We start from the raw sequence: 24,184 nt of genomic DNA on the forward strand, positions 1-24,184 counted from the left end.
CTCTAGATGGAGAGTGGTTGCTTTTTGTGAAAAAGCAATGGGCATGTACAGAGCAGTGGGGCTGTAAGCAGAAGGTGGTGCAGGCAAGGTATGTGGGGAGAACCTGGGGCTAGAAAAAATCAAATGTTTCAGGGAGGAGTGAGTGGCAGTGAGAGCAAGTATGGGGAGCCCAGAGTGAGTCAGGAGATTAGGTGGCAAGGAGCACAAGGAGAACAGAGGTAGTCTTGAAGGTCAGCACTGAAAGACGCCACGCTTTGTCTTCATCCATGCTACAGCTGCAGTAACTAGACCCACTGACCACAGCCATCTTTCCTTCTTCAAGCAATCCACCTGTCAGCCAGGGTTTGCTCCATCCCTATGCTGGGGCACTCTGCCTGCCCACATGCTACATTTTGCTTCTCCCTCCAGTGGGACCAAGGAAGGTAACTAAGAAATACAACAGTTGCTGAGCAACTCCCTGTTCCCTGAGGACAATGTAACCTATCTGCACCAGTTTCCTGGGCTGGCCTTCTCTGCACAGCTGGAGATGCTCCTAATGTGACTTTTTCCAGGATCCTCCCTGTAGAGCCTGCAGATCTTCACCCCTGCAAGCCTCCGAAGCTTCCATTGGAAAAAAACACAGTTGTACGGGGTGCGCTAACCCTTTGTGCAGGACGGTGCAGAACAAAGGTCGAGCTGAAGGGACATGGCATCAGATTATTGATCTCTGAGGAGACCTTGAGCTTCGGTAAAAAGATATCCTCCCTCTCTTTCCCCACATGTGTGTGAGCCAGCTTGCGTAGGGGGTGTGGGCCTGACCTCACAGGCTGCAGCAGATTTCAGAGGTAGGTCTGCAGCTCTGGGGGAAACCCCAGAGCCTACAATTAAATCTTCTAACAGAGAGGTTCTTCTGTTGTTGTTGTTTCCTGCCCCCACCCCTTGGCTTGTGGTTCTTTGCTTATGCCTTTTGTTTCTGAAGGGATATTGTAGTGGAGAAGAACCCTGGCTTTCCTGGACTGCTCTGCCTGGTCCAGTGGGGAGAAGACCCCTGAAAGGGACCCACAGAAAGGTCACCCATGAGGAGAAAGTGGGGGAAGTCCATGCTAGGCCTGTTTGTACCATGTATCTCTCTGGAACTGTGCATTAGTGCAAGCAGAGGTGCCACTGTTTGTTTTGGTGCCACTGTTCACTAAGTTTTTTTGTCATTATTGTTTTCTGGCTTTGCTTGGTGCTTACATTCTGTGAGCATGTTTCTGTGTGGCAAGGCAACCTGGAGGGTTTGAGGGTCATGTTCAGTAACTGGAGAAAAGCAAGGAGATTGAAAAGCCCATTGGCCTGTCCTGTGAACACTCTAAGGCACTCAGGCAGGCTAAAATGGATGTGGGACCTTTTCCTATCTCTTCCCAAATCTGCAGCAAGCCCCTCTTGTGCATCCATATCAGCACACTGGCGTGCACATGACTCACAGACACACACATAGGGCACCGGCGTTCCCCAAGACCTCTGTGCCTTCCCACACAGATGTATTCACATCCCTTCTCCCTCCAACCATGGAAACACACAAAGCCATTGGTGGCAGCTGAGAAATTAGAAGGTAATAGATGATCATGAAGGAAGGGAGAGGGAAAGTAGCAGGGTAAGGTAACTGAGATGAACATGACTTTCTTAGGAAATGGCGTTTCTTACCTTCAGAGCCTAGGGCTGACAGGTCGGTAGTAGCCAGGAGGAAGCAAAACAAGCAGCCTGGGGAAGAAGAGAAAAGGAAGCTAGAAGGTGTCCTGTGGCACAAACAGAGGGGGGTGGAGGGCCCAACAGTGTTTAGGTGCTCTTCACTCACTAGCACACCTAGTGAGTTGGTGCCAGAGTGGGCTTAACCCTGGGACACATGGTCTGGTGAGAATGGCAGGGTTTGTTTACTTTTAAGGATGGAGAGCAAAAGGGCCCAGAAGACAGAGTGCAACTGCAGGCTCCCAGGCTGTGGCTGTTGTGCAACTAGTATGTGCATTTGAGGTCAAGGATTTTCTTTTGTGTCAATAAAATATCACTTATAAATTCCAGCCTGGGAGGACAACACTCTCATCTCTAGAGAAATTTATTATTGTACTCATTTGAATTTGGGGAGAGTTAAAGGAAAGCTGGCAGATTTCTTTGGAAGCTGAAGATTTGCCCAGGAGGCATAGACAGACAGGACAGTGTCTTAGAAGCCTCTCTCCCCTTGAATTAGAGTTTTACTCACAGTGCACTGAGGAAAATCTTTGGTGCTTAGCACAGAGACATCATGAGGCTATAGGTCTTGGGAGAAGGGTACAGAGGTGGCAGAGCACTTCCAGCGAGTGTTGTAAGGGGATGCAGAAAACCCAGCCTGATTTGGTGTGCTGTGTCACTAGATGCCCCTGATGGAGGCTGAGGAACAGGAGGAAGATGCCAACTCCCTCTCAAAGGATGAATCTGAGACAAACTCATGTGACTGCCTCCGCTATGTGCCCCTCTGCATAGCCTTTCTATTGCTGGCCGGAACTGCCATAGCAACCTGGTATTTCCTAGGTAAGAGTTCAGTGCATTTTGTCCATGCACAGGGGTGAGGGGATTTAGTTAAGATAATGCCCAGCACTCAGCCCAAAGAGCACTAGTGACTCTGGGTTATCTTTACCGACACATATATCGAAGTAAACCCCTCTCGTTTTCATATCAGCAAGGTAATCCAGCAGTGTCTTCTGTTGGCAGACTACAGACCACGGCATCCAGAACCGGCCATCCTGCAGCTTTACTCTGGCAGCCTCCAGGTCCTCAATCGCCAGTACTCCCCAGACCTCGGGCGGTCAGAGTCCAGAGCCTTCTGGACAGAGTCGGCTAAGCTTCAAAAGATGGTGAGAGCAATTTCATGACCAGAGCTGGCCCTGAGACAGTTCAGTGAGTAGAAGGAGGAAGGGATCAGGTATGCTCATCCAAGTGGCAGACTTGGTGGGTCTGTACAGCAAGAGGGCTGAAACACAGAGTTGGCTATAGGTCCTTTTTCACTGTAACATCATTTGATAGTTATCAGATGACATTCTCGTTACAGCTGAAGGAACTGATTCGTGCCACAGAGCTGGGACGATATTACAACTCGAGCACAGTCTATGCCTTTGGGTGAGTAGCACCCACAATGTTTTTGGTTGTTCACATGTGAAAACTCCCAGTTCAGCTGAAATCTGGCCACAGCAAACTGCTGCAGTTCCCATCATGAGCTCTAGGCCAGGCTGGGCCGTCCAGAACCAGAATGGTTCCAGCATGACAGTCCTGGGGATGTCTTGATGTTCATATTCGTTTATGGCCAAGACGAAAAGCCAAAACTGAGAATTTTTTCCCAGAGCCAAAGGTTCAAGAGAGGGAAAAAAAAATGACTGGGAAGAGCTGAAAATCTGGGCTTTGCATTCTCAGTAGAAACTAAGTACTTGGAAAATAATTTCTCTAGTTCAAGAAAGCCATTTTTACGGCTGATACTAAGCACCAAAAGGGAGAGGCAAGAATGCGCTATGGGAAAGGTACTCCAGCCAAGAAGCATGGTCTACTTGGGAACAGGGTAACAGTGGAATGAGACAGATGTGGGACTTCAGCTTTGCAGGTCATCACAGTAGTTCAAGAAAGCACAAATAACTTCCAGACTGACCTATCCAATTGGTTCTGATCTTTCCATGGAAAACTACATGCCTGAATTTGTCCTTTAGCTATGGAGTATTCCAATTTTGGTTTAACCCCATTTTCAACTGGGGAAAGAAAAGTTTCATGTGAAATTTTTCTCTAGCACTTCACTGGAAAAAAGGTTTGCTTCAACATCTCTTCCCCCTCCCCCAGCAAATTTTCCCTGCCAGCTGGTTGAACAGAGCTTTCACAGTCACGGTCTCCTGCAACTTGACCCTGCCCAGCATTAATGGCTTGTGGTAAGGTACTGAGCTGTAAATCATCCACTTGTCACCACTGGAAGGTGAGACAATGAAGTCTTGAGTGTTTAATTTCAACCCTTGACCACAGGTCACTTCTACCTGAAGCATATTCATTAGACCAGTCCTGAGTTAATTATCACACAAATTTGAACACCTATAGTCATCACTAAAACCAGATGGCACAAAATGGCTTTCTTCCCGAAGGACTGAGCATTAACTAGCACTATGGACATAACAGCTCTTCTGCCCTACTCACAGCAGTCCCTCTGAGTCACAGCTGCTGGGCCAGTGTGTGCTGGAAAGTCCACACAGCTATGTCTGATTTGTGGATAAACAGAGAGTGGGAGGTTACCTCTGGGGTTTGTCACTCCAGTTATTCTTAGGGATGTTCAATTCACTTGCAGTGAAAAAAAAAAAAAAGGATATTTAACACACTATTTCTCTGTTAGGGAGGAGGCTCTGACCTTCTTCTTCTGGTTTGCCCTCCAAATCCCTGAGAATCAGCAAAAGGAGATGACTGCTGAGAGGGTAAATGAAATGCTCCACCAAGAGCTCACCACTCATTTCAACAGCTCAGGCAGCCTGTCCTACCAGGCAGAGTACAAGGTCAACCCCGACTCCCTGGTTCTGCTGGGTAAGTACCAGCTGCTCAGCTGCAGCCTGATCAGTCAGAAATGGGCTGAGGCTTATAAAGTGCTGAAGAGGGTTTATGAGAAGAGGCCAGAAGTCATTTGTGAAGGTGAAGGAAAAACCTGCATATTGTAAGAGGATAGGGAAGATGTGAGGAACAAGAGAGAGAATTGCACATTTCTTCCTCATGGAGGAGCACTGAAGTTTGACAAACAGCATCCTTGTATCAAAGGATTAAAGATTCCTGGAGATACATACCACCAGTCATGACCAGCTAGGTAACAATTTTCTTTTCTCTCCCTCTTCAGGCTTGGTTTCTGTATAGTCACCCCTTACCCTGGTCATGACTTTGATCATCTCAGTTCAAAAATAGCAAGCAATTAGGTTTCCTGCTTTCCCTTGGGAGATTATTCTAGTCTACTTAACTGTAATAACAACAAAGGCAACATACTTAAGTCACCACTAGTCTTATTCTGTGAGACAAAGTATTATTGCCATTTCAGTTCTTGATGTATTATTTTAAGGATTATTTATTGCTGCCCAGAATGCAGCTCACAGACCATTTAAAAAGACACTCTTACAGAAGTGTCCTAAAATGGGTGTTAGATCAAGGACTAAGGAATGTGTCTATACTTAATGAATCAAAGTTCAGTGGAATTTGGATTTAGTCTTTACAATGAGATTTAACTGCCTCTGTACAGAGCCCCAAATCACACAAGTCTTAAAATATATTGTGTTTGTTCTCTCCCCTTAGGGTTTTCATTTCCAAGTTTCTTTCCCCAGGCATGTTATCTTGCATTTTTCTAAGATGAATCTTACTTTAATATATTCCCACCCATATTTTCTTTAACTTTTCCCTCCACACCTCAATTGTTTTGATTTGGTGGTGGGTTTTCTGGTGCCTCCAAAGAAAATTTGATTTCCTTAAAATGGTTTTCATTCCCTCATCCACATCCTCGCATTAAATCTTATTCTGGATCTGCATTAGCCTCCCATGAAGCCCTCTCCTCCTGCAGTCACCATTAGTCACTTTCTTCTATTTGTGACTTATTTCCAGCACAGCAGACCTTATGCTCAGCCAGCTTAAATTAATTTTCCTAAGAAAGATGTTGTAAGACAATATGCTAAATGTTTTCAAGTCAGCCCATCTTGCATTTTCCCTTTATTTATTTTTTTCTGGATTACATTCTGAACCAAAACAGAGTTGATGGTGCCATTCTTCTAGCTGTTCCCAGTTCCATCTTATTCCTTTTACATCTGTTTCACTGTTTTATTCATTTCAGGCAGATTTACATGAGCAGACCACAACTCTTTCTATTTTAGAATTAACACCCACTTGTAGTTTCCTCAGGTCCTCTGCTTTCCCTCTAGACCTTTCTGTTTCCCTCTCCAGCCAGAAGCACAGTCTAGCAGCTGTGGCTGAAGCCAAAAAACCCTTAAACTGCTGGGCTATGATGACCTCAAGCAAGTGACTTAACCTCTGGCTTCATTTGCTGTGTAAAATAGAAGTGAAAACGTGGCAAGGTCAAGTCATTACACTTCATTGTCTGACAGACTCGTTTGCTGACCCACTTAGCTCTAAATATGAAGTCTCTCAGTAGCATGCCTAAACACACATCTGCAAACATCACTGACTGACACAGGAACATTTTTTTAACCTCTCCATTGCTTTAGTTTTACTAACGGCTAGAATTACACCAGAAAAATATCTTCCCTTTTCTCCCAAAGAACTTCAGGACTTCATTCTCCTTTCTTGCCAGGACTCAGTTTTATTACCTTCGGATACAAATATTAACACCAGCTCAGCACACCCCCATGTCCTTCCTTACAGCACAGGAGATTCTTTAGGAACCTGCATTATGCCTGCAGGCTCACCCTTTTCACACCATCTGTTTCTATCATGACAAAACTACTCAGCTCTCCCCATAGAACTGCAAGCTCTGTTTAAGAGCTACGAAAGACCAAACCCCTGACCTAGCCAAGGCCCCAACAGCAGTTCTCACACCCAGCTGACCTCATGGTGCCTTTTATGTAGACAATTATTCCCATTAGCACCTGATCTCTGGCTGCTTTCAGTTCAGCTGGGAGGATGAAGCAAGACCCAACTCTCCCAAAAGGGTTGTCCACCCAGGGCCTCTGTTTTGTATGGGTTTGAAGCCCTTGCTAAGGGCTTTCTCTTCATCTGCCTCCCCCAAAGGTGGGCTCTAAAAGGCCATTCAGTATTTCATCAACCAGTCATCATCACAAGAGACCTCCTTCCACTCCCTCAGGAATTCCCATTTTTTTTTCAGTGAGGATTATGTGAACCCAAGGAGTATATTCCCATTCTTTACTCCCTACTGCTGGCTCTAGTTAGCATTTAACCTACTCATTGGCATACCCACTTGCTGTGCCAAACTCGCAGGCTGGTCCTAAGCTTCCCTGTGCTTCTCTTGCATTTCAGAAGTTTCTTCCCACAGGAGACCCTTTTACAGAGCGTGATGCAAAGCCAAGAAAAGTCATAGGGAAGGACCTGCTTTAGACTTCAGCCCTTCCCCATTGACCAGAAAGGGTGTGTGCTCCATCTCCAGGGAGGGGAGAGTGCAGAAGGGCAGTGATTTCTCAGGGCAGCCCATGATCTCTCTGGGAAGGGATGTTGTGTCCCTTCAATGTGGCTTATAGGGAAGGGGTATGGCTACCTGAGCTATTGCCCAGCCCTTGTGGGATGGGGAAGGAGGAACAGGAAAGTCACCATGAAATGAGAGTGGAAAAAAGGAGAAAAGCCTGTGGCAGGTTGGAAATCATGGATCAAAGCTATTAGACTTGGGAGACAGGCTAGAAAGATTTCCCAGTGACATAGGATGGAGAAGACGTGACTGAAACAGAACCCTGAGAGCAGACAGAGAAGCTCTTGAAGAGTGCCCCATGTCAAAGTTGTAAGGGGGCAATTTATTTAGGAAGGGAGTCATCATCTGCCATGCTAACATTTGTTTATTTTGTTTATCTTTCTTTATATATTCCCTTTCTAACAGAATCCAGTGTGAAAGACATAGTAGTCCTGAAATCCACTCTGGGTAGGCTATCTTTTTTTCCTTTTGTTTTGCGTTTGTTACTTTGTGGGAAGGAGCTCTACAGCAGCCAGAAAGTTTGTTGGCTTCCTGGAGTCATAAGTTCTGGGAAGGGGAATGAGAACAGTAGCAAGGAAGCATCAGTTCTGCATCCTGGCAAAAGCACCCATGGCCACATCTAAGCTGCATGAAGCAGCTAGATGCTGGAGTGCTGCAGTCTGACACCTCTGTACTCTGTAACACAGCACTGTGAGAGATACCAGCTCCCAGGGGCTGTGTAGCCACCTTAATAAGGTCTTATGCCTGTCCTGATTAGCCTTGTCAAATACAACAATACTAATTCCAGGTCCCAAGCGAGCCTATTGAGCCAGGCGGGGGGGTTCCTGCATGGTTCTGCCCTGGATGCGGTGTAAGTCATTTAGGAGTCTATGTCTTTTTGATGTTTGAAGGTGCTTCAGATAGTTTCAGCCAGTGTTTTAAGTGCTGTGGATGGCAGCTTGCATTAAAGGTACTGTTGGAAGCTCACATTTAAAGTGACTTTTACTCAACAATCCTGGGTCAGAAGCCTACTGAGACCTGGAAAACAGATAAGGGTAATGTAAAGCAGGGAAGAATATGGGGGGTGAGAGGAGAAAGAGGCTAAGGAAAAGGAAAATGAAGCAAATGGAAGATAACTGTGTTATGCTACTATGAAAAGAATGAGGGAGTATGGGATTAACCAAACGAGAGGGGACAGTTCTCACAGAGAGAAACTGAGGCACCAGTAAGAGACAACTGGGGTCACTAAGAACAAATGTGAAAGTAAACTGAGTTCACTGGGGTGACTCAGCCTAACCCTAAAATCAGGTTCACACTGATATTCTAAGTAATAATCCCATAACTTAATTTCCCTAACCACCACCACTAAACTGCCCTCCTTTCAGTTTACTTCACCCTGAGGTTTAAGTCCTCTTTGTTTGTTTCTCCCCCCTTGGATTCAGGTTGCTATAGATATAGCTATCTCCAGGAAGATGACGTCTTAAGGCTAGAGGGCCCTGACTACCTGGCCTCCAGTTGTCTTTGGCATCTCCATGTCCTGAAGGGCTACATGATCAAGTTACGCCTGGAGTGGACTCTCCCAGAGTGCAGGGATCGCCTGGCTATGTACGATGCAGCGGGGCCTCTGGAGAACCACCTCATCACCTCGTAGGTAGCTCCTGAGCAGAGTGAGCGCAGTGGGGAAGCCAGGCAGGGTGGCACAACACACCACAGCAGGGGAAGGTGTTAAAATACATCAGAGGAAATTCTCTTTGATGTACAACCTGCACTGATGAGCTGAAGTCACTGATGTGGGATATCACAGAGCCAGTCCTGCTGTTTGATAGATTACATCAGCACAAGTCGTCTCTCTGCTAACCCTTGATTTGATTCAGTTAGTGTCTCACAACAGGCATGTTCTTTGAACAACACAGCCTTCCCTTTGTCTCTCTCTTATGCTTCTCTCTCTTTTTGCTTGCTGCTGTCTTTACTCACTCCCATCCCTTTTCTCACTCCTTTGCTCTTTCTTTCCCTCAGGATCTATGGCTGCAGCCGGCAGGAGCCCATTGTGGAAGTCCTTTCATCAGACTCTGTGATGTCCGTTGTGTGGAAGAAAGCCATGTACAGCTACTATGACCCCTTCATACTCTCCGCACAGGCTGTGCCCCTCAAAGGTGATGAAGGCTGGAGGAAGAGGGCCATAGATACAGGAAGGAGACAGGTTATCTTCTATAACATCACTGCTCCTAGAGATGCTCCATCTCCATTAGGGGCAGAATTCACTCAAGACTGCAAGGGTAGAGGCGGTCAGTAAAAAGCAGGTTAGAGCTCGTTAGTAAAAAGCAGGTTATAGCTTGCTCTTTGGCTTGGACTCATTAGTGTCTAGCTCAAGGCTTTACAGACCAAGCTCTGTTGAGCAGAGCATGAGTGATCATAATACCTCGGGAACAATCCCAAGTTCTTGTGCATGGACAGACCAGGTGTGGCCTGGACAACACATCTGGCTCCACCAGCAGGTAAATGTGAGTTCAGTGGGAGTGTCTAAAGCAGCAAAGTACACTGTCATGAGCCTTCTCTGATCAGGAGGAGGAGGCCAGAAGTCTTGCCAAGTAGAAATGCTCCTTTGTAGGGGGATGGTGGAACACCCTAGTGACCTTTAACATCATGTCTCAGAGCCCCTTTTCTCCCCTCCTACGAGGGGATGAGGACATGGTATTTCCAGGCTGAGGCTGAGCTGACAGGCAGTGGCGCTTTGAATGTCTGTGTTTACAGCCTGCAAAGTGAATATAACCCTACGGGAAGGCCTGGAGCTGCAGGGGAAGATTGGCACACCACACTACCCGAGTTACTACTCACCCAACACGCAGTGCACGTGGCACTTGACGGTAAGAGCCAGCTCCCACAGGAGCATCAATTCCTTCCTGAAACCCATGTGGTACACCCCACAGAAAGGGGGCCACAGCACTCAGCCAGCACTCTTGATAAGAAGGTCATCAAATGGAAGCAGGGTGTGACAGCCAGCCTAGGCTTCCCACAGTGAATGTTACTGAAGGGGAAGGAGTTTAGTACTGCATGCCAGAGCAGAGATGCCATAGCTGAGGAGGAATCTGAAATCTCACCTCCAGCGAAGTTCTTCAACACAGAACCTGATTACTAGAAATTACCATGCTTTGAGAGCAGCAACAGAGCTGCCCTGGGCTATGGTATGGCCCTAGTTTGGATGGTGCTTCCTTCTTGCCTGCAATGTGTGAATTGCAGCTCCCCCTTCATATATATCCTGCTCATTTCTTTTGCTTTGAGTGGGCTGCAGCATTCACAGGAGCCACCTTCCTTCTGTTCTGGATCTCCTGCAGGTCCCATCTCTTGACTATGGGGTCATCCTGTTGTTTGACGCCTATGCACTCAGCAGACAGAAGCATGACCTGCCCTGTACCCAAGGCCAGTGGATAATTCAAAACAGAAGGTGTGTGCTGGAGCCCTGGTTTCTATCTCTCATTTCCCATCCCCAGATCTGGGATTAAATCTCTGCAGATCCTCTGCTCACGCCAGTTCCCAGCTCTGAGGAAGTAGATCCCATCACCCACTGAATGGCTACTGTTTGTGCTGGTGCTTCTTGCTTGTCTACTTGTTTTTCAGCCTCCCTGGTTCACAGGCTTCCCAATGAACATATTTCTTACAGATTTGCTTTGAGCTAACAGCCTGCCTTCTCAGTCTTGCTGTTTGCATCAGGCTTCCTAGTTTTCTCCTATGTGTGTAACCTTGGCGTCCTCCCACATCTCCTGTGTTTGCAAATCTGCCTGTCACCACCTCTGCAATACTAGCTGTATGTGCCATTGTCTGGCATTCAACAGATCTTCCACCAAGCTCCATATACTTCTGCTTTGACAAGAGCTACTTCCTCCTGTGGGACTTCCTGACTCCAGTCCCTGCACTTTGCTGGGGCTGCTGCACACCACTGCCCATGTGCAAAGGAGCGACAGCTGCTGCACTCTCATCTCCTCAAAGCAGGCTCCAAGCTGGATAGACCCATGCAAAATTGCCCCCTTCTCTGCAAAACCTATCTCATTAACCTTATCTCCACTGTTCCTGTAGCAGTAACTGCTTTTCCCCTCATGGTTCTGATGCAGAAGCTACTGAACACTTCCCCTGGCTTGGGATTTTTACATTTTCTTTCCCCGCCCTTCTCTTAAACTGTCACGCCACAGTTTCTAGACCATGACTTAGGGAAGATAAATATAAGAACTGAATTGATTTGTGTGGCCTGAACTCAGTGCTTGCGCAGAAGGGGGGAAATGTTTAAAGATAAAGGGTCCCTCTGACTCACACATGGCCTGAGAGTAGAGCTGGGTCATGGTATGTACAGACTGGTTTTGCCTTGTTCTTCAGGCCTGAATGTGGTGACAGATTTGGTCCTACTGTCCCCTGCCATTCTAGTTGCTTCATTGTTTCCCTTCTCTCTGCAAGCAATTCTATCACAGCATTCATGTGTGGTGGATTTTTCTTTTTTTTCATTCCTGTTTCTTTCTGTCTTTGGGGCTTCCTCACACAGCTTTGTCAGTCATTTTAGGCCAGTCTCTAGCTTAGTAATTCTGCCTTACACCCAGAGAGGACTCCTTGTTTCACCAGAATTACTCTCTTCTCAGGCTGGCTTTGCTCAGTCACTAAGATATGGCTAATCAGAGCAAGATCCAATGTCAGCTCTCACATGTGCCGACAGGGCTTGAAAGGCCATAGCCTTTTCCCATTGCTGCTTTATAATCTCATGCCATACTGAAGATGTTTTACCTTGCCTACTTGCCCCCCACCTGTGTGGTCCCCTCCCCATAAGCCATTCACAGCTCCCCCAGCCCCACAGGATCACTTTGCAGCCTTCATTCTCCCTCACTGCCTGCAACATCATGCCTGTGTTTGCTTGTCAGGTTGTGTGGTCTGCGGATCCTGCAAGCCTATGCCGAGCGGATTCCTGTCACGTCCTCTGCTGACATCACCATCACCTTCACCTCACAGATCTCTTTAACTGGCCCTGGTGTACAGGCTGCCTACAGCCTGTACAACCAATCAGACCGTAAGTCCAGGCTGCCTCTCTGCCCCTCAGTGTGGTGGGGAGGTTCCAGCTGGTTATCAGCAACCCCTTGCACTCTTGGCTTTTGTCAGGAGAAACACAAGACACATCCTGTGAATCCTAGGTAATGACTGCCCTTCATGCACATGCTCACAAGCACAGTGAAGCACACACCACTGATCTCCCACCTCCCACAAAAAAAGAGACTTTACATGTGAAGTTTCTTCTGCATGTGGCCCTGCCTCGTGTTCTCAGAGCATCTGGACTCCAAGGCCAGAATCAAAGAACTACTTACAGGCTCACCCTTGCATCTGCGTTACTGGCCTTGGGAATTCAGTAAGACAACTCTGACTTCAAGTGGCTTTTATTTCAATTATAAAAGCTCTTAGAGAGAGGTATTTCCTGCTCAGCTTGGAATTTGTGCCAGTGAGAGACAAATAAAGCCACACACAAATATGCATACGCACATATGCAAAGGCACCCCCACAGTCTTTCTTTTCCAGGTTTCTCAGTCTTCCTCTTAAGAAGTGCCTGTAATGCACACCAGTCGCTGAATACATGCACCTGGTGACACCTGTCTGACAAATCCTTCAGGGCCCTAACTGGGTTTTAGTAACAGCTCCAAAGAATCTATTCCAGTTTTGCCACTGCACTCAGGGCTAAGGCAGAGGCATACCATGCTAGGTGGGTGACTGTCTTGGATCTTGTCCACTGATATTCTGGGAAACAGGGAAACTGCCCTTGTCCTGTTGCATAGCCCAGCTTCATTTGCCCTTGTGCAAAGTGGATGATGTGGCAGAATTTGGGGAGCTTAGTGAGTGCCATGCCAATGCTGCTATGGCACATGTGCGGCTAGGAAGGTGTGTAGCTCCACTCTCCACTTTCAAGTCACAGTGCTTTGCTACGAGGAGCTTTCCAGTCACTGGGGACTAATCATTCTCTTGTGCTTTTACAGCCTGTCCTGAGGAGTTCCTGTGTTCTGTGAACGGCTTGTGTGTCCCAGCCTGTGACGGGATCAAAGATTGCCCCAATGGGCTGGATGAGAGAAACTGTGGTGAGCGATTTCTCCTTTCTGCCAGTTCCTGGTCTCAGTGTGGCACAGCTCCTTGCTCTCCCAAAGGTGGGGAGAAATGGGGAAGATTCAGGTGGCCTGGGCACAGCCTGTGCTCCCTGTGGGAGCTGAAACCTCTGCACTCATAAAGGTCTCATACCACTGCCAGGCAGCTTCAGCCAGCTGCTGCCAGAGCAGAAATGCTAATTTCTCCTGAAAACAGATTCTTCCACTGGAAAACCCCCTGACTCCACGCACAAAAAGCTTGATATAGCCTGAAAGAAACTCCCACCCAGGTTGTCCCTCCATGTTCTGCTTTTCTTTCCTAGGCCTGGCACAGAAGCTCAGCCCTGGCCTACAGCCCCCCACCCCCCGATGTCATAGCCCCCAGCGTCCCCCCCCAGCTCTCCCATCTTGCCCACCACCACCCAAATACACCTGCTGCCCTGCTCTTAGTCCCCTTCTCCCTCCCCACCCCCCGCCAGGCCATGTGTGAGACTTGAACTATATAGGTCCTGATTCATATATTGCCCCCCAGTTTGGGAATGTCTGGGTCCTCAACCTGCCTTCAGTTCCTCAGGCCAGCACCAGTTAGTGCTGACACAGACACTGTCCCTGGTGTCCCAGGACTCCAAGAAAACTGCATTCTCACACAAACAGCTACTCAGGCTCAGACCTGACACACATTTTAGCCACTCTCCCACTCCTGGGTGCTCATCACATTGCTGCCACTGCTGATTTTTCATTAGTTGTCCCCTATAGCTGTTTGGCTCACAGACAGAAAGGTCCCTGAACTTGAGACCAATTCCAAAAGATTCAGAGGAAGATACAGAAAAGACTAAGATAAAAGGAAGGAGTAATCTTTCTAAAAGAAGTTTCCCTTTTAATTCAGTGCCTGAAGTATGAGATATTTCACAGAATCACAGAACCACTCAGGTTGGAAGGCACCTCTGGGGGTTGTCTCATCCACTCCCCTGCTCAAAGCAGGGTCACCTGAAGCAGGTTGCTCAGGGCTATGTCCAGTTGTGTTTTGAATATCTCAAATAAGGGAGACTCCACAACCTCTCTAGGCAACACGTTCAAATGCTTGACAATTCTCACCACAAAAAAAGATTTTTCTTACATTTAAATTGAATTTCTTGTATTTCAACTTTTGTGTCCATTACTTCTCATCCTGTCACTTGATGCCACTGAGAACAGTCTGGCTCAGTTTCCCTTACTCCCTCCCAACAGGCATTTATACATATTGATAAGATCCCCCTTGTCACATCATGATATGCTTCCATTCTTACATTCTTGCCATTGTTGCATCCCTGTTTATTCATTTCGTGTCTGTATGGAACAGTCCCTGTCTTTAAAATCAGTGTTCACATTGCCTCATACCTCTGTGTGTCCTTAGTCATCTGGAAGCCTCACATTAATTATTGAAGAAACAGTCATTGTAGTAAGGTGAGGCCAGGGAGGTACTGGCCCATTATGTTTGGTGTTGCACATAGATACCCACAAACACAAAGCAAGGAGAGAGTTCCTGCCACAAAAAACTACAATCAGAAATCAAACTCTATGACAGGTAGGCACGCTAAGTTCCTCTCCGTCTTTAGCAGCTACCAAAACTCCAAGGAATGATACTAAGGAATCCAGCAAGATTCAGGACTCACTTGTCAGAGAGCAGCAGGAGCAACTGCTCTGTAAGGGAAGGTGATCCAGGAGCCGAGGGTGACAACAAGGCAGGAGGGACTATGACCCCACCAGCAAGGATGCAGTCCCACTGGACCTGAGCAAAGCAAGAAGAGTGGGTCCAGTGATGGTAATCAGGGTCAACCAAAAGTCCAGTGACTGCAAAGCAAGTGCATATTGATGAGGCAGGTCAAAAGTCAAACAAAGAAGTGAAGTCAGCAAGGCAAGTCAGGATCAGCAAGGTACAAGGCAGAGTGTAGGCATGCCTACAATATATCTCAGGCAAGGACCAACAGCAAGGGCAACTCCTGAGCAAAAAGGACCAGGCTCCTCCTCTTCACTGCTCTTATCATGGCAGTCTGTTTCAAGGTGACACAGCTGCACCTTATCAGAGCTGACCTTTATGAGGTGGATTAAGAGTCTGCAGAGCCTGTTGGTGCACTTAGGGCCCTAACATCACTTACCTGACACTAAAAGCAGTTGAGTTTCTTCAGCTAATGCAGCTACGTGGTTTCTGGCACCCAAGCTAGTATCTGTATATCTGGTACTAGAGCCCCATTCCTCCTAGTACTACCTTGCAGGTCTCCCACCAGCAACTGCCTTGTGCACTGTAAACATGTCCTTCAAGCTGGTCACATAAATTCCACATGCTGTGGCCAGAGTTTACAGAGTGGCTTCCTTAGCCATTGTCATGTATTTCGTAAACTTCACTGCTTAAGCAGACTCTCAGGAAGGCAGTGTACATCTGATGATAGAGCTGAGCATAGCCCACATAAAGCCAGTGAGCCTGAAGAAAGCAGAAAAAAGGTATTAGCTGTATTCACAGTAGAGACATGAGCTGGGGGGCATTGCCTTGCAACTCTTTCAGACTGAGGGCCTGTACACTGGCAATTTCCTCAGACCAGACAATTCACAGTAGCATATTAAGCTGCCAGGATGGATCCTAAAGTTATAACATAGGCTCATGGTCAAAAAGTTATTACTTGAAAGAGGTAGACTTTGATGTAGACATCACAAAGAAATGCCCAGGCTGGGAGGCTAGTGCTAGTTTCATTGACATCTGCTCTTTGCATCTGATGCTAGGAATACCTTGGCAAAGCAAGGGGTTTAGAAACTCTTTCCCTGCACTAGCCAAATGTTATGTAGCACCCAGTTATGGGAAAGGAGATCCAGCCTCGCCTTGTGTGTCTAACTCTGAGGTGTTTCCATCCAGTGTGCTCCGCAAAGTTCCAGTGCCGGGAGGACAGCACTTGCATCGAGTTCAGCAAGGTCTGCAATCAGCAACTGGACTGTGTCAATGGGAGCGATGAAGAGCAGTGCAGTGAAGGTAGGGAGAGGACAGTGCCGGGCTGATGAAAACCTTCCTCTGATGTTGACAAGACTCACAATCTGCTCGCAGTGTTCACGCTGAACCTGTTTGTAGCTGACTAACCTTCCTCAGGAAATTCCCTGTAATGGTTTATGGAGTTCCCCCCAAGCTCCGTGTTACCTTTTTTCCATCACTGAAAGGCCTTCAGCTGCATCTACAACCTTCCACCCTCCTTCAACTTTGGCTCCCTTTCACCTTCACAGGAGTTCCCTGTGGGCCTTTCACCTATCGCTGTGAAGATGGAACGTGTGTGAAGAAACCCAACCCTCTGTGTGACACCACTGTGGACTGCCAGGACCTGTCCGACGAGAAGCACTGTGGTGAGGAAATGCTCAGTCACACATCAGGATGCCACATACATGCGAGACACTTTCTTCCTCCTGCCGCCCCAGCACAAGCATCCACCATCCCTTGTTCCACGCTCTTCTCCCTCCCCCAGCCCCTTGATGGCAGTACCTATCGCCCCATCCTATCATGGTGGCGGCAGCAGCAGCAAGCCAGCTCTCTTGCTGAGCTGTGAGGAGGAGTTGTCTTCTTTTTCGACCAGCTGCTCCCCATCTCCTTCAGGCAGAGGCATCAGGCCAAATAGAAGTGTCTCACAGGCCAGGTCCTGCCCACAGGCTGCTTGTTGGACCACTGTACTGGCTTATGTGAAGTAATGCCATCCTGCAAGGCCTCAGCCAGGGAAATCACCCATGGTACTGGCAAGGAAAGAGCTTGTTTTCATTGCCCTGCTTGGTATTTCTGGAGTCTCAGTGGGCAACGAAGGGGAACATTTGTGAGGTTTCCCCTGACAGGGCAGTATTAGTACACACAGGATACTGCCATGAAGGCATCCACAAACTGAAAATGCTGCTGGCACTGGAAGGTAGGAGAGGGCTGTGCAGGCATCAGCCAGGGGTATTCACTTGGAGGGATTGCTCACTAGAACTTACCTGGACAGTATGCAAAGCAGCTGCTGGCTGGGTGAGACAAGGGCCCAAGGGCATGGAGCTTAAACTCTCCAGTCGGTTAAGTAGCAGAGGAAGGGCAGGCACAATATACCATGTTCCCTTAAATACCTGCTGTGTCTCCTCCTCCTCAGACTGTGGGCTGCAAGCCCCTCTCAGCAGGATCGTGGGTGGTGCTGATTCTGCGGAAGGCGAATGGCCATGGCAAGCCAGCCTGCAAGTTCGGGGACGCCACATTTGTGGGGGAACACTCATTGCTGACCGCTGGGTAGTCTCAGCTGCACACTGCTTCCAGGATGAAAGGTAAATGGAGAAGGGAGAGTGCTGGGCAGGAGAAGAATTTGCATTATTTTCATTGTCACACATGACAGGAGCCTCACTGTGCTTGTGGGAATGTCATAGAGCAGCTGCACCTCTCATCTGGTACACATGGCATGCTTACCTGTGGCTTGGAGCTGCAGAAAATAGATTTGGCCTATGACAGCCAAAGGGGTATGAATACATACATGCCTTAGTATGTGGGTGTGCATGTAGGGAAAAGGGAAGTGTTGGAATTCACAGAGCAGCTTTGGGGAGCAACAGTAGCGAAAGATATTTCACAGCTCTACTTTTGCTTTGGCTCTGGCTCGTGCTCATGCTGTCATAACCACTGAAATATCCATGTGTACCAGGATGAGGTTGGGGTAGCATTATCTGCTGAGGATGCTGTTTGTATCCCATGATGCCCATCAGAAGGGCCTGCCCTTTCAGGAGGAAGCTCTGACTCTCTCCTAATTTCTTCCATCCAGTGCATGTCCATGGTTCTGTCACACATACTACAAAAGTGTCAGTAAAACACAAATCAGGGGGTTCATCCCATTCTTTCAAACCGGGAAGAAATGAGGAGGAGGGCCCAGAGCAGTGCTGGGTGACCAGGCTGGGAAGGGGAAGGAGTGTGCTCCCCCTGGCCCAACACCCACCTCCTCCAAGCGCCTCTTTTCCTCTGCTAGTAAGCTGGCAGGGATCCCTTACCTCCATTTGCTGTTCCCCTTCTCAGCTGCTACTGGTGGACTTCCCCTCCTGATGCTGTGTGAGCATGGGGAATGGGAGCTGCCATTGTCCTCGGCATGGCACAATAGGCGTCTGTAGAAGTGGGGCTAGTTCGCAGCTCCACTTCCCACCTCACTCTGCCTCTGCCATGCTCCTACTCTGATCCTACCATCCAGGGCTTCCCTGCCCTTCAAGAAAGCCCATCAGCACTGGGGGAGGCCTTTAGAGTAATCTGTGAGGGCTGATTTTGGCCATCTGGCTGCCACTTGGAAAGTCTTCATGCAGGATGGATGGAGCTAGCACAGCCCTGTTAGCTAGCGTGCACATGTGTGCATGTGTTTTGTGTGTGTGTCAGGGACAGAATTTAGGTGGGGTGAGAGATAAGAAGTAGAGGAAGAAAGAGAAGCAGAAGAATAGCACCAGCCTGGGAAGGACCAAGCCAAAGGCAGCAGGCTGTGCACGCGATAGGTTGGAGGTAGATCCCAAAGGGGAGTTTGGAGCTAGAACAGGAGATCGTCAAAATGGACCAGAAGAAAGTTTTTTTCACCCAGAAGGGCAGTATGGGAGAAAGCACAGCATGTGTAAGACAGAAGTTGGACCAGACCCTGAGTCCAGAACCAGCCCTCTGCTTGCTTCATGCTGCTCTGATCCAGGGTGAGTTCCTCTCTGCTCCTTACCCTCCTGCAGAAATGAAGTCTCCCTCAGATGCCCCAACAAAACTCTTAGGTGTTCTGTTTTCAGAGGTGTCTTCCTGTTGGACTGTCCCCAGCTTTAGCCCCTGCTTCTGTAAGGGGCTGTCTTGCCTTTTAATGTCCTCACCTCAGAGGTGCTTTTCTCACTTCACTGACTCTTAGAAGTTTCTCAGATCTTGTTCCCCTTCCGCATGTCCCCTTCCATGTCCTTGCAGTTTTGCTTCCCCTGCTCAGTCCTTGCTCTCTGCTCTGTCAATCATTTGTACTTGAGCAACCTCACTCATTTGTCTAACCTAGATATGCCTTTTAGCCTGCTTTGCTAAAGCAAATAATCAAATGTGTATGTGTGGGTGTCTGCCAAAAGTTAGTCCCACTGGACAGGCGTGTCAAGGCATCAAAGAGATGTCTCAACAAGTTTCTTGAAATCAGTGGCCAAATAAAGAAGAGTTTCCTTTGAGGGAACAGATCATCCATAGTAGATATCAGACACATATTAGATATCTTCAAAGGAGCATGACAGAAGCCACTAGGGTCTGCCCATCCTGATCTGCTCGAGTGATAAGATGTTTTCTCTTCTGCATCTGACAGATTGGCTTCCCCCTCTGTCTGGACTGTTTACTTGGGCAAGTATTTGCAAAATGCCACCAGTCAAACAGAGGTGTCCTTCAAGGTGAGCCGCCTGTTCCTCCACCCTTATTACGAAGAGGATAGCCATGATTATGATGTGGCCCTGCTCCAGCTGGACCATCCCGTGATCAGCTCGCCCTTCATCCAGCCCATCTGCTTGCCTGCCCCCTCCCACCTCTTTGAACCTGGCCTTCACTGCTGGATCACTGGCTGGGGAGCCATCAAGGAGGGTGGTAAGTGTAGGGTCTGTGCTGGTGACTTCCTGTAACAGGGTCAAGGTGGAAACATAGGTTCAGATGTGGGATAGACAGAACGGGTTTCTGTTCACCACAGAAACATCATGCCTCCTTTCCCATCTTTGATGTCGGTTCACACGTTGGCCAAAGCTACCTGTTCAGGGCCTAGAGACATCATTCAGAGGCAGGCATGAGTCTGGGAAGCTACGTGAGAACAGCATGTGTTCCCTCATCCAAGGACTACAACAGCCCTGCAGGACTTGTGGGGCTGTTCAGCCATGACTACTGCATGGAAGAGCCACAGTCTCAAGGCCCAGTCCCATGCCTACACAGACATGTGGGCTCCAGTCAGGTTGTTCTCCAGGGCCAATGCCTGACTGGATACAGCTGAGATGAAAGACTACTCTTCATCAAATGATATTGGGCTGGTTCTCCTGAGAACAGCTGTCTGGGACCCCTGCAGCAATTTTTTTCCCCTTGTCAAAGACCCTAGAACCTGAGTTTTTGCAGCAACATCTATACTAGTAAACTCAATGGGAGCAGTGCAAAGTCTGAGCACTCTCTGCTGCAGATCATGTTGTACAATTGTTAGCATGCTTTCCTGACATATTTTTGGCCACATGGTGCCTAAACACGACTGGGGGACAGCATGTGTCAATACTTGTTCCCATGGTGTGGTATGGATGAGGTCATTCTTCTTTGTGGGGAGAAGAGAGTTCAGCTGTATGGATATGACCCCTCCCTCTTTCTTGCACATAGGGCCAGCAAATGTACCCAGGCCCTTCTCTTAGTATTGCATGGCACAAAAATATAGATGAGCTTCCCCAGTCCCTCTTAGTGCCTTCAGTCACACTTACACACTTGCTCCAGTTGCTTCCTAAACAGAAACACTCAGGGGTCTATGCAGATCTGGACACTTCTGAGTCTGCATATCTAGCCAGAAGGGTTTGGCATTTCTTTCAATGCAAAGCAAACCCAAATGTTGACATCCTAGATGTTGCCACAAATCAGAATCCCCCTCTTCCCCAAAACTGCAGTGCTCACAACATACCTCTCTAGGAACAAGGACTGCAAGGGAATGTTATCCTTTCCATGCAGGTAAAGCACTCTGCTAAAAGGCAGAGACTGGGATGCCAGGGGAGAGCAGACTAGAAATTCATATGGCAGCTTTCAGCATGCAGATGGAGATGGGCGTGATCTGGGGGTTCATGGGAGGTGGTGGGAAACTCCATCACTCATCTGTGCTGTTCTTGGTGTTCTACCCTCCCCCTCCCCCTTCCACCCCAGGCCGCATCAGCAACATCCTGCAGAAGGTAGATGTGCAGCTCATCCAGCAGGACATCTGCAGTGAGGCCTATCACTACATGATTTCTCCCAGGATGCTCTGTGCTGGATACCACAAGGGCAAGAAAGATGCCTGCCAGGTGACAGAGGAGTTGTGGGATCAGGGTCATCTAGCAGTAGTGGGGTGTGTCCCCAGTCTCCCAAATGCACTCCATAGCCTGAAATGAGAGTGAGGAGACCATACAGTGCCTGACTCACCCACCCATTCTTCTAAGTGACCAGTCACAGCTGCCAGGGCCACTTCTTCCCAGCATCCTTGCCTTAGCCAGGGTCCAAATACACTCAGACTTCTCTGTTTCTCATTTTGGCCCATTCTCATCTCTTTATCTCTCCCTCCCCCACCCCCCAAATCACCTGCATGTGTACATCAGTCCTTTTCCCCCTCATCCTCATCAGCAACTGTCAAACACAGGAACCAGTCTGTTCCTTCATTACAATTAACCCCAAGTAATTCTTCTGACTCACATCCCTTCAGGCATCCAGTTTAATTCCATCACCTTCCTTACTCTCCAGATATTTAGGCAGCCTGGAAATGTCACATGGGGCAGAAGGAAACAATAGAGCTGACAACTTCCTGGGACCTGGCTAAAGGAGAGGAATTTGCATGGTCAAGAAATGCACTAATATAGTGAGTCAGATCTTTCCATAGGAGACTTTGACATCTGCCTAAGGTACCCAGGGATGTTGCAGATGTCCCAGGCATGAGAAAAGGGGATGCAGGAATCTGAATACAGAGGCTCTCAAAGCCAATGTAATGATCCAGCAGGAGAAGCTGGCGGATCACCATAACACTATTTTTCTTTCCCTTTCTCTAGGGTGATTCTGGAGGTCCACTAGCCTGCAAGGAGCCCAGTGGCAAGTGGTTTTTGGCTGGTTTGGTGAGCTGGGGCATGGGATGTGCACGTCCAAATTACTACGGAGTATACACCAGGATCACCCAAGTGCTGGGCTGGATGAACCAAACCATGAGCTGAGAAAAGTCCCTCTCTTCCTTCCCCCACCAGACCTATGCTCACATGGCACTTGTTCCTGACCTTGCTCACTTCTCTCTCAGAGCGAGAGAGAGGTTCTGTGTGGGATGTTGTCAGACCTGGGATGCTCTTCTGAGCAGGGTAGAAGAAAGTCTGCAGAGGAGATGGTGCAGGGAAGCAGGCAGACCCTCTTCCCCCTCAGTGCTTCCCAGGGAGCATCCCAAGGTGTTTTTAGGCCAGCCGTCCAAAACAGTTGGAGGGAGGGGGGAACAGCAAAGGTCCCAAGCTGATGGCTTCTGAGTAGAGGAATAAGGGGAGATGAACTTTCCACGAACCACGTGATTCAGCCACAATCCCATGCTGGAAAATTTGCTGAAAGAAAATGTGACTGATGTAGTTAGAGATTCCAGTAACTGTGAAATCAACCTGCTTCCCTCTTCCTGCCTGCCGCTCATCCTTCTTCCCTCACCCCCTCCCACCACTCCTCCTCTTCCATCTCCCTAATTGCTTCTTTTCTTAGCTGGCATGTGCTATTCAGCTCAGCCAGACAACTTCTTCACGTCTCACTGACTCCAGCATCATACCCCCAGGCATGTGTCCCTGCTTCCCTGTTGAAATAACATCCAGGTTCCACTGCTGCCAATGGACTCCTTCAGGCAAAGCCCTAGCCCCTCAGTAAAAACATTTGAGAAGCCTTCTATCTACTCCCCTGTGCCCTACTAAATACCTTTAACATGAAGTAATCTCATCAGCTTCCAGAGCTCAGCTAACCCAAGAGGTGAGGGAGAAGGCTAAGGGCACAGTGCTTTAGATAGTGACTGCTGTGGGTTTAGGTTTTTTACTAAAGATACACACATACACACATGTATATATAAAATGAGCCACTCTCTGGAATTAGAAATAAAATTAATTTTTTTTGGGCTCTGCTTTGCCTTTCTCTGTTACAAATTTTCTTGGGGGTTGGATCTTTTTTTGAACAAACTCCAGTCCTGGCACAACACTGGAAACTGGCAAAGGAGACACCACCGCAGCCATGTCCCTGGCACAGTAGGGTCAGTGTATTAGCTAGATGGATGGTGCTTGCTCATTGTTTTGAGTTAGGGGTGCAAACACCAATAGCCAAACCTGGACTGTAGCCCAGCTGCATGCAGTGGGGACACAGCACAGATCCAATGGGAGGTACCGCCAGCCCCCAGAACATACAAGCCCAGCACAAAGAGCTCCAGGTGATGAAACCAACTCTTCTTTTCCAGCCCCCACCCTCCTCCACCACCACCAAATTTCTGCCACTTGAAAGGAGAGGCACAGCATGGAGGAACATACTGTGAAATTTATTCAGGAGTTAAACCTGGTGTCCTTGGACATAGCAGTGAAGCAAACTCCCCACTCCCAGAGGCAGGGATCTCCTCGTGCTAACAGACACTACAGCAGCCACCAGCACATTCCCCACAAGTACCCAGGCAACATGCCTATCTCGACCTTGCCTGCCAACACAAGGCTCCTCTGGGAGACAGACAGGGAGGGAGGCACCAACAAGCATGTTATCAAGCACAGAGACACCCTCACAAGCAGTGCAGGCCCAGAAAATGCAGTGGCTCCACATTTGCCCCTCTGGACACAAGCCCAGACTAACTGCCCCATGCAACTGTGGCCACCATTCCTACAGCGGGTACCACCACATCCGGGCCCCAGTCCTGTGGGTAGGGTATGGGAAGTGACTGAATGCTGCAGTGGCTGAGTGCTGATGCCCCAGCAGGGGCCACTGTGAGATTAAGGAAAGCCAGTCTGGTAGGCATGGGAGGTGGCTGTGGGCTCCAGATACTACAGCAGGTCAGGACCATCTGCCTTCCTCCTTCCTCCACATACTGGAGGCCTGAGTCACAGAGGCAACTTTGTAAGAACCAAAGGCAGCATGTGAAGAGTGAAGGGGAAGCAGGGGAGTATCACTGGTGCAAGGGGCTGCCATACACTACAGTACAAAAATAAAGATATAAACCACAATTTAAAAGGCTGGATCAGGATCACATCCTGAGGCCTTTGGCTTATAACAGCTAGAGAATGAAAGAGAGAGAAACAAAAT

At 48.3% G+C, this 24,184-nt stretch overlaps 2 protein-coding genes across 5 annotated transcripts in view; one reads left to right on the forward strand and one right to left on the reverse strand.

Moving 5' to 3' along the window:
• On the forward strand, window positions 1-23,026 carry TMPRSS6 (transmembrane serine protease 6). Of its 3 annotated transcripts, XM_026117894.2 has the most exons (19): window positions 1-422; window positions 552-824; window positions 2,367-2,523; window positions 2,704-2,846; window positions 3,041-3,108; window positions 4,352-4,536; window positions 7,544-7,585; window positions 8,560-8,764; window positions 9,134-9,270; window positions 9,869-9,981; window positions 10,450-10,559; window positions 12,016-12,161; window positions 13,114-13,212; window positions 16,100-16,213; window positions 16,459-16,575; window positions 17,340-17,508; window positions 19,515-19,786; window positions 21,077-21,213; window positions 21,949-23,026. In XM_026117894.2, the coding sequence occupies exons 3-19, from the start codon at window positions 2,367-2,369 to the stop codon at window positions 22,105-22,107; spliced, it is 2,373 nt and encodes a 790-aa protein (XP_025973679.2). In that variant the 5' UTR covers window positions 1-422; window positions 552-824; the 3' UTR covers window positions 22,108-23,026. The 3 variants fall into 3 exon arrangements, with proteins under 3 accessions (XP_025973679.2, XP_025973678.2, XP_025973681.2); XM_026117893.2 differs by having other exon boundaries at window positions 1-824; XM_026117896.2 differs by lacking the exon at window positions 552-824 and having other exon boundaries at window positions 4-88.
• KCTD17 (potassium channel tetramerization domain containing 17) overlaps window positions 22,336-24,184 on the reverse strand; it is an 11,744-nt gene continuing 9,895 nt past the window's right edge. Inside the window, exon 6 of one of the 2 annotated variants that reach the window (XM_026117916.2) lies at window positions 22,336-22,476. In XM_026117916.2, the coding sequence (XP_025973701.2) occupies window positions 22,336-22,476 (141 nt within the window). The remainder of the gene's footprint in view (window positions 22,477-24,184) is intronic. The other variant, XM_064513021.1, reaches the window with a different exon arrangement.

This window comes from Dromaius novaehollandiae, chromosome 1, assembly GCF_036370855.1.
Source record: "Dromaius novaehollandiae isolate bDroNov1 chromosome 1, bDroNov1.hap1, whole genome shotgun sequence".
Classification (NCBI taxonomy): Eukaryota; Metazoa; Chordata; class Aves; order Casuariiformes; family Dromaiidae; genus Dromaius; species Dromaius novaehollandiae.

Excerpts from the sequence above, each read along its gene's own strand:
- TMPRSS6 (XM_026117893.2), top strand. The coding sequence starts at position 2,367 with ATGCCCCTGATGGAGGCTGAGGAACAGGAGGAAGATGCCAACTCCCTC. Across the intron at positions 9,271-9,868 it reads ACAGGCTGTGCCCCTCAAAG|CCTGCAAAGTGAATATAACC; the intron begins GTGATGAAGGCT and ends CTGTGTTTACAG. Across the intron at positions 17,509-19,514 it reads CACTGCTTCCAGGATGAAAG|ATTGGCTTCCCCCTCTGTCT; the intron begins GTAAATGGAGAA and ends TGCATCTGACAG.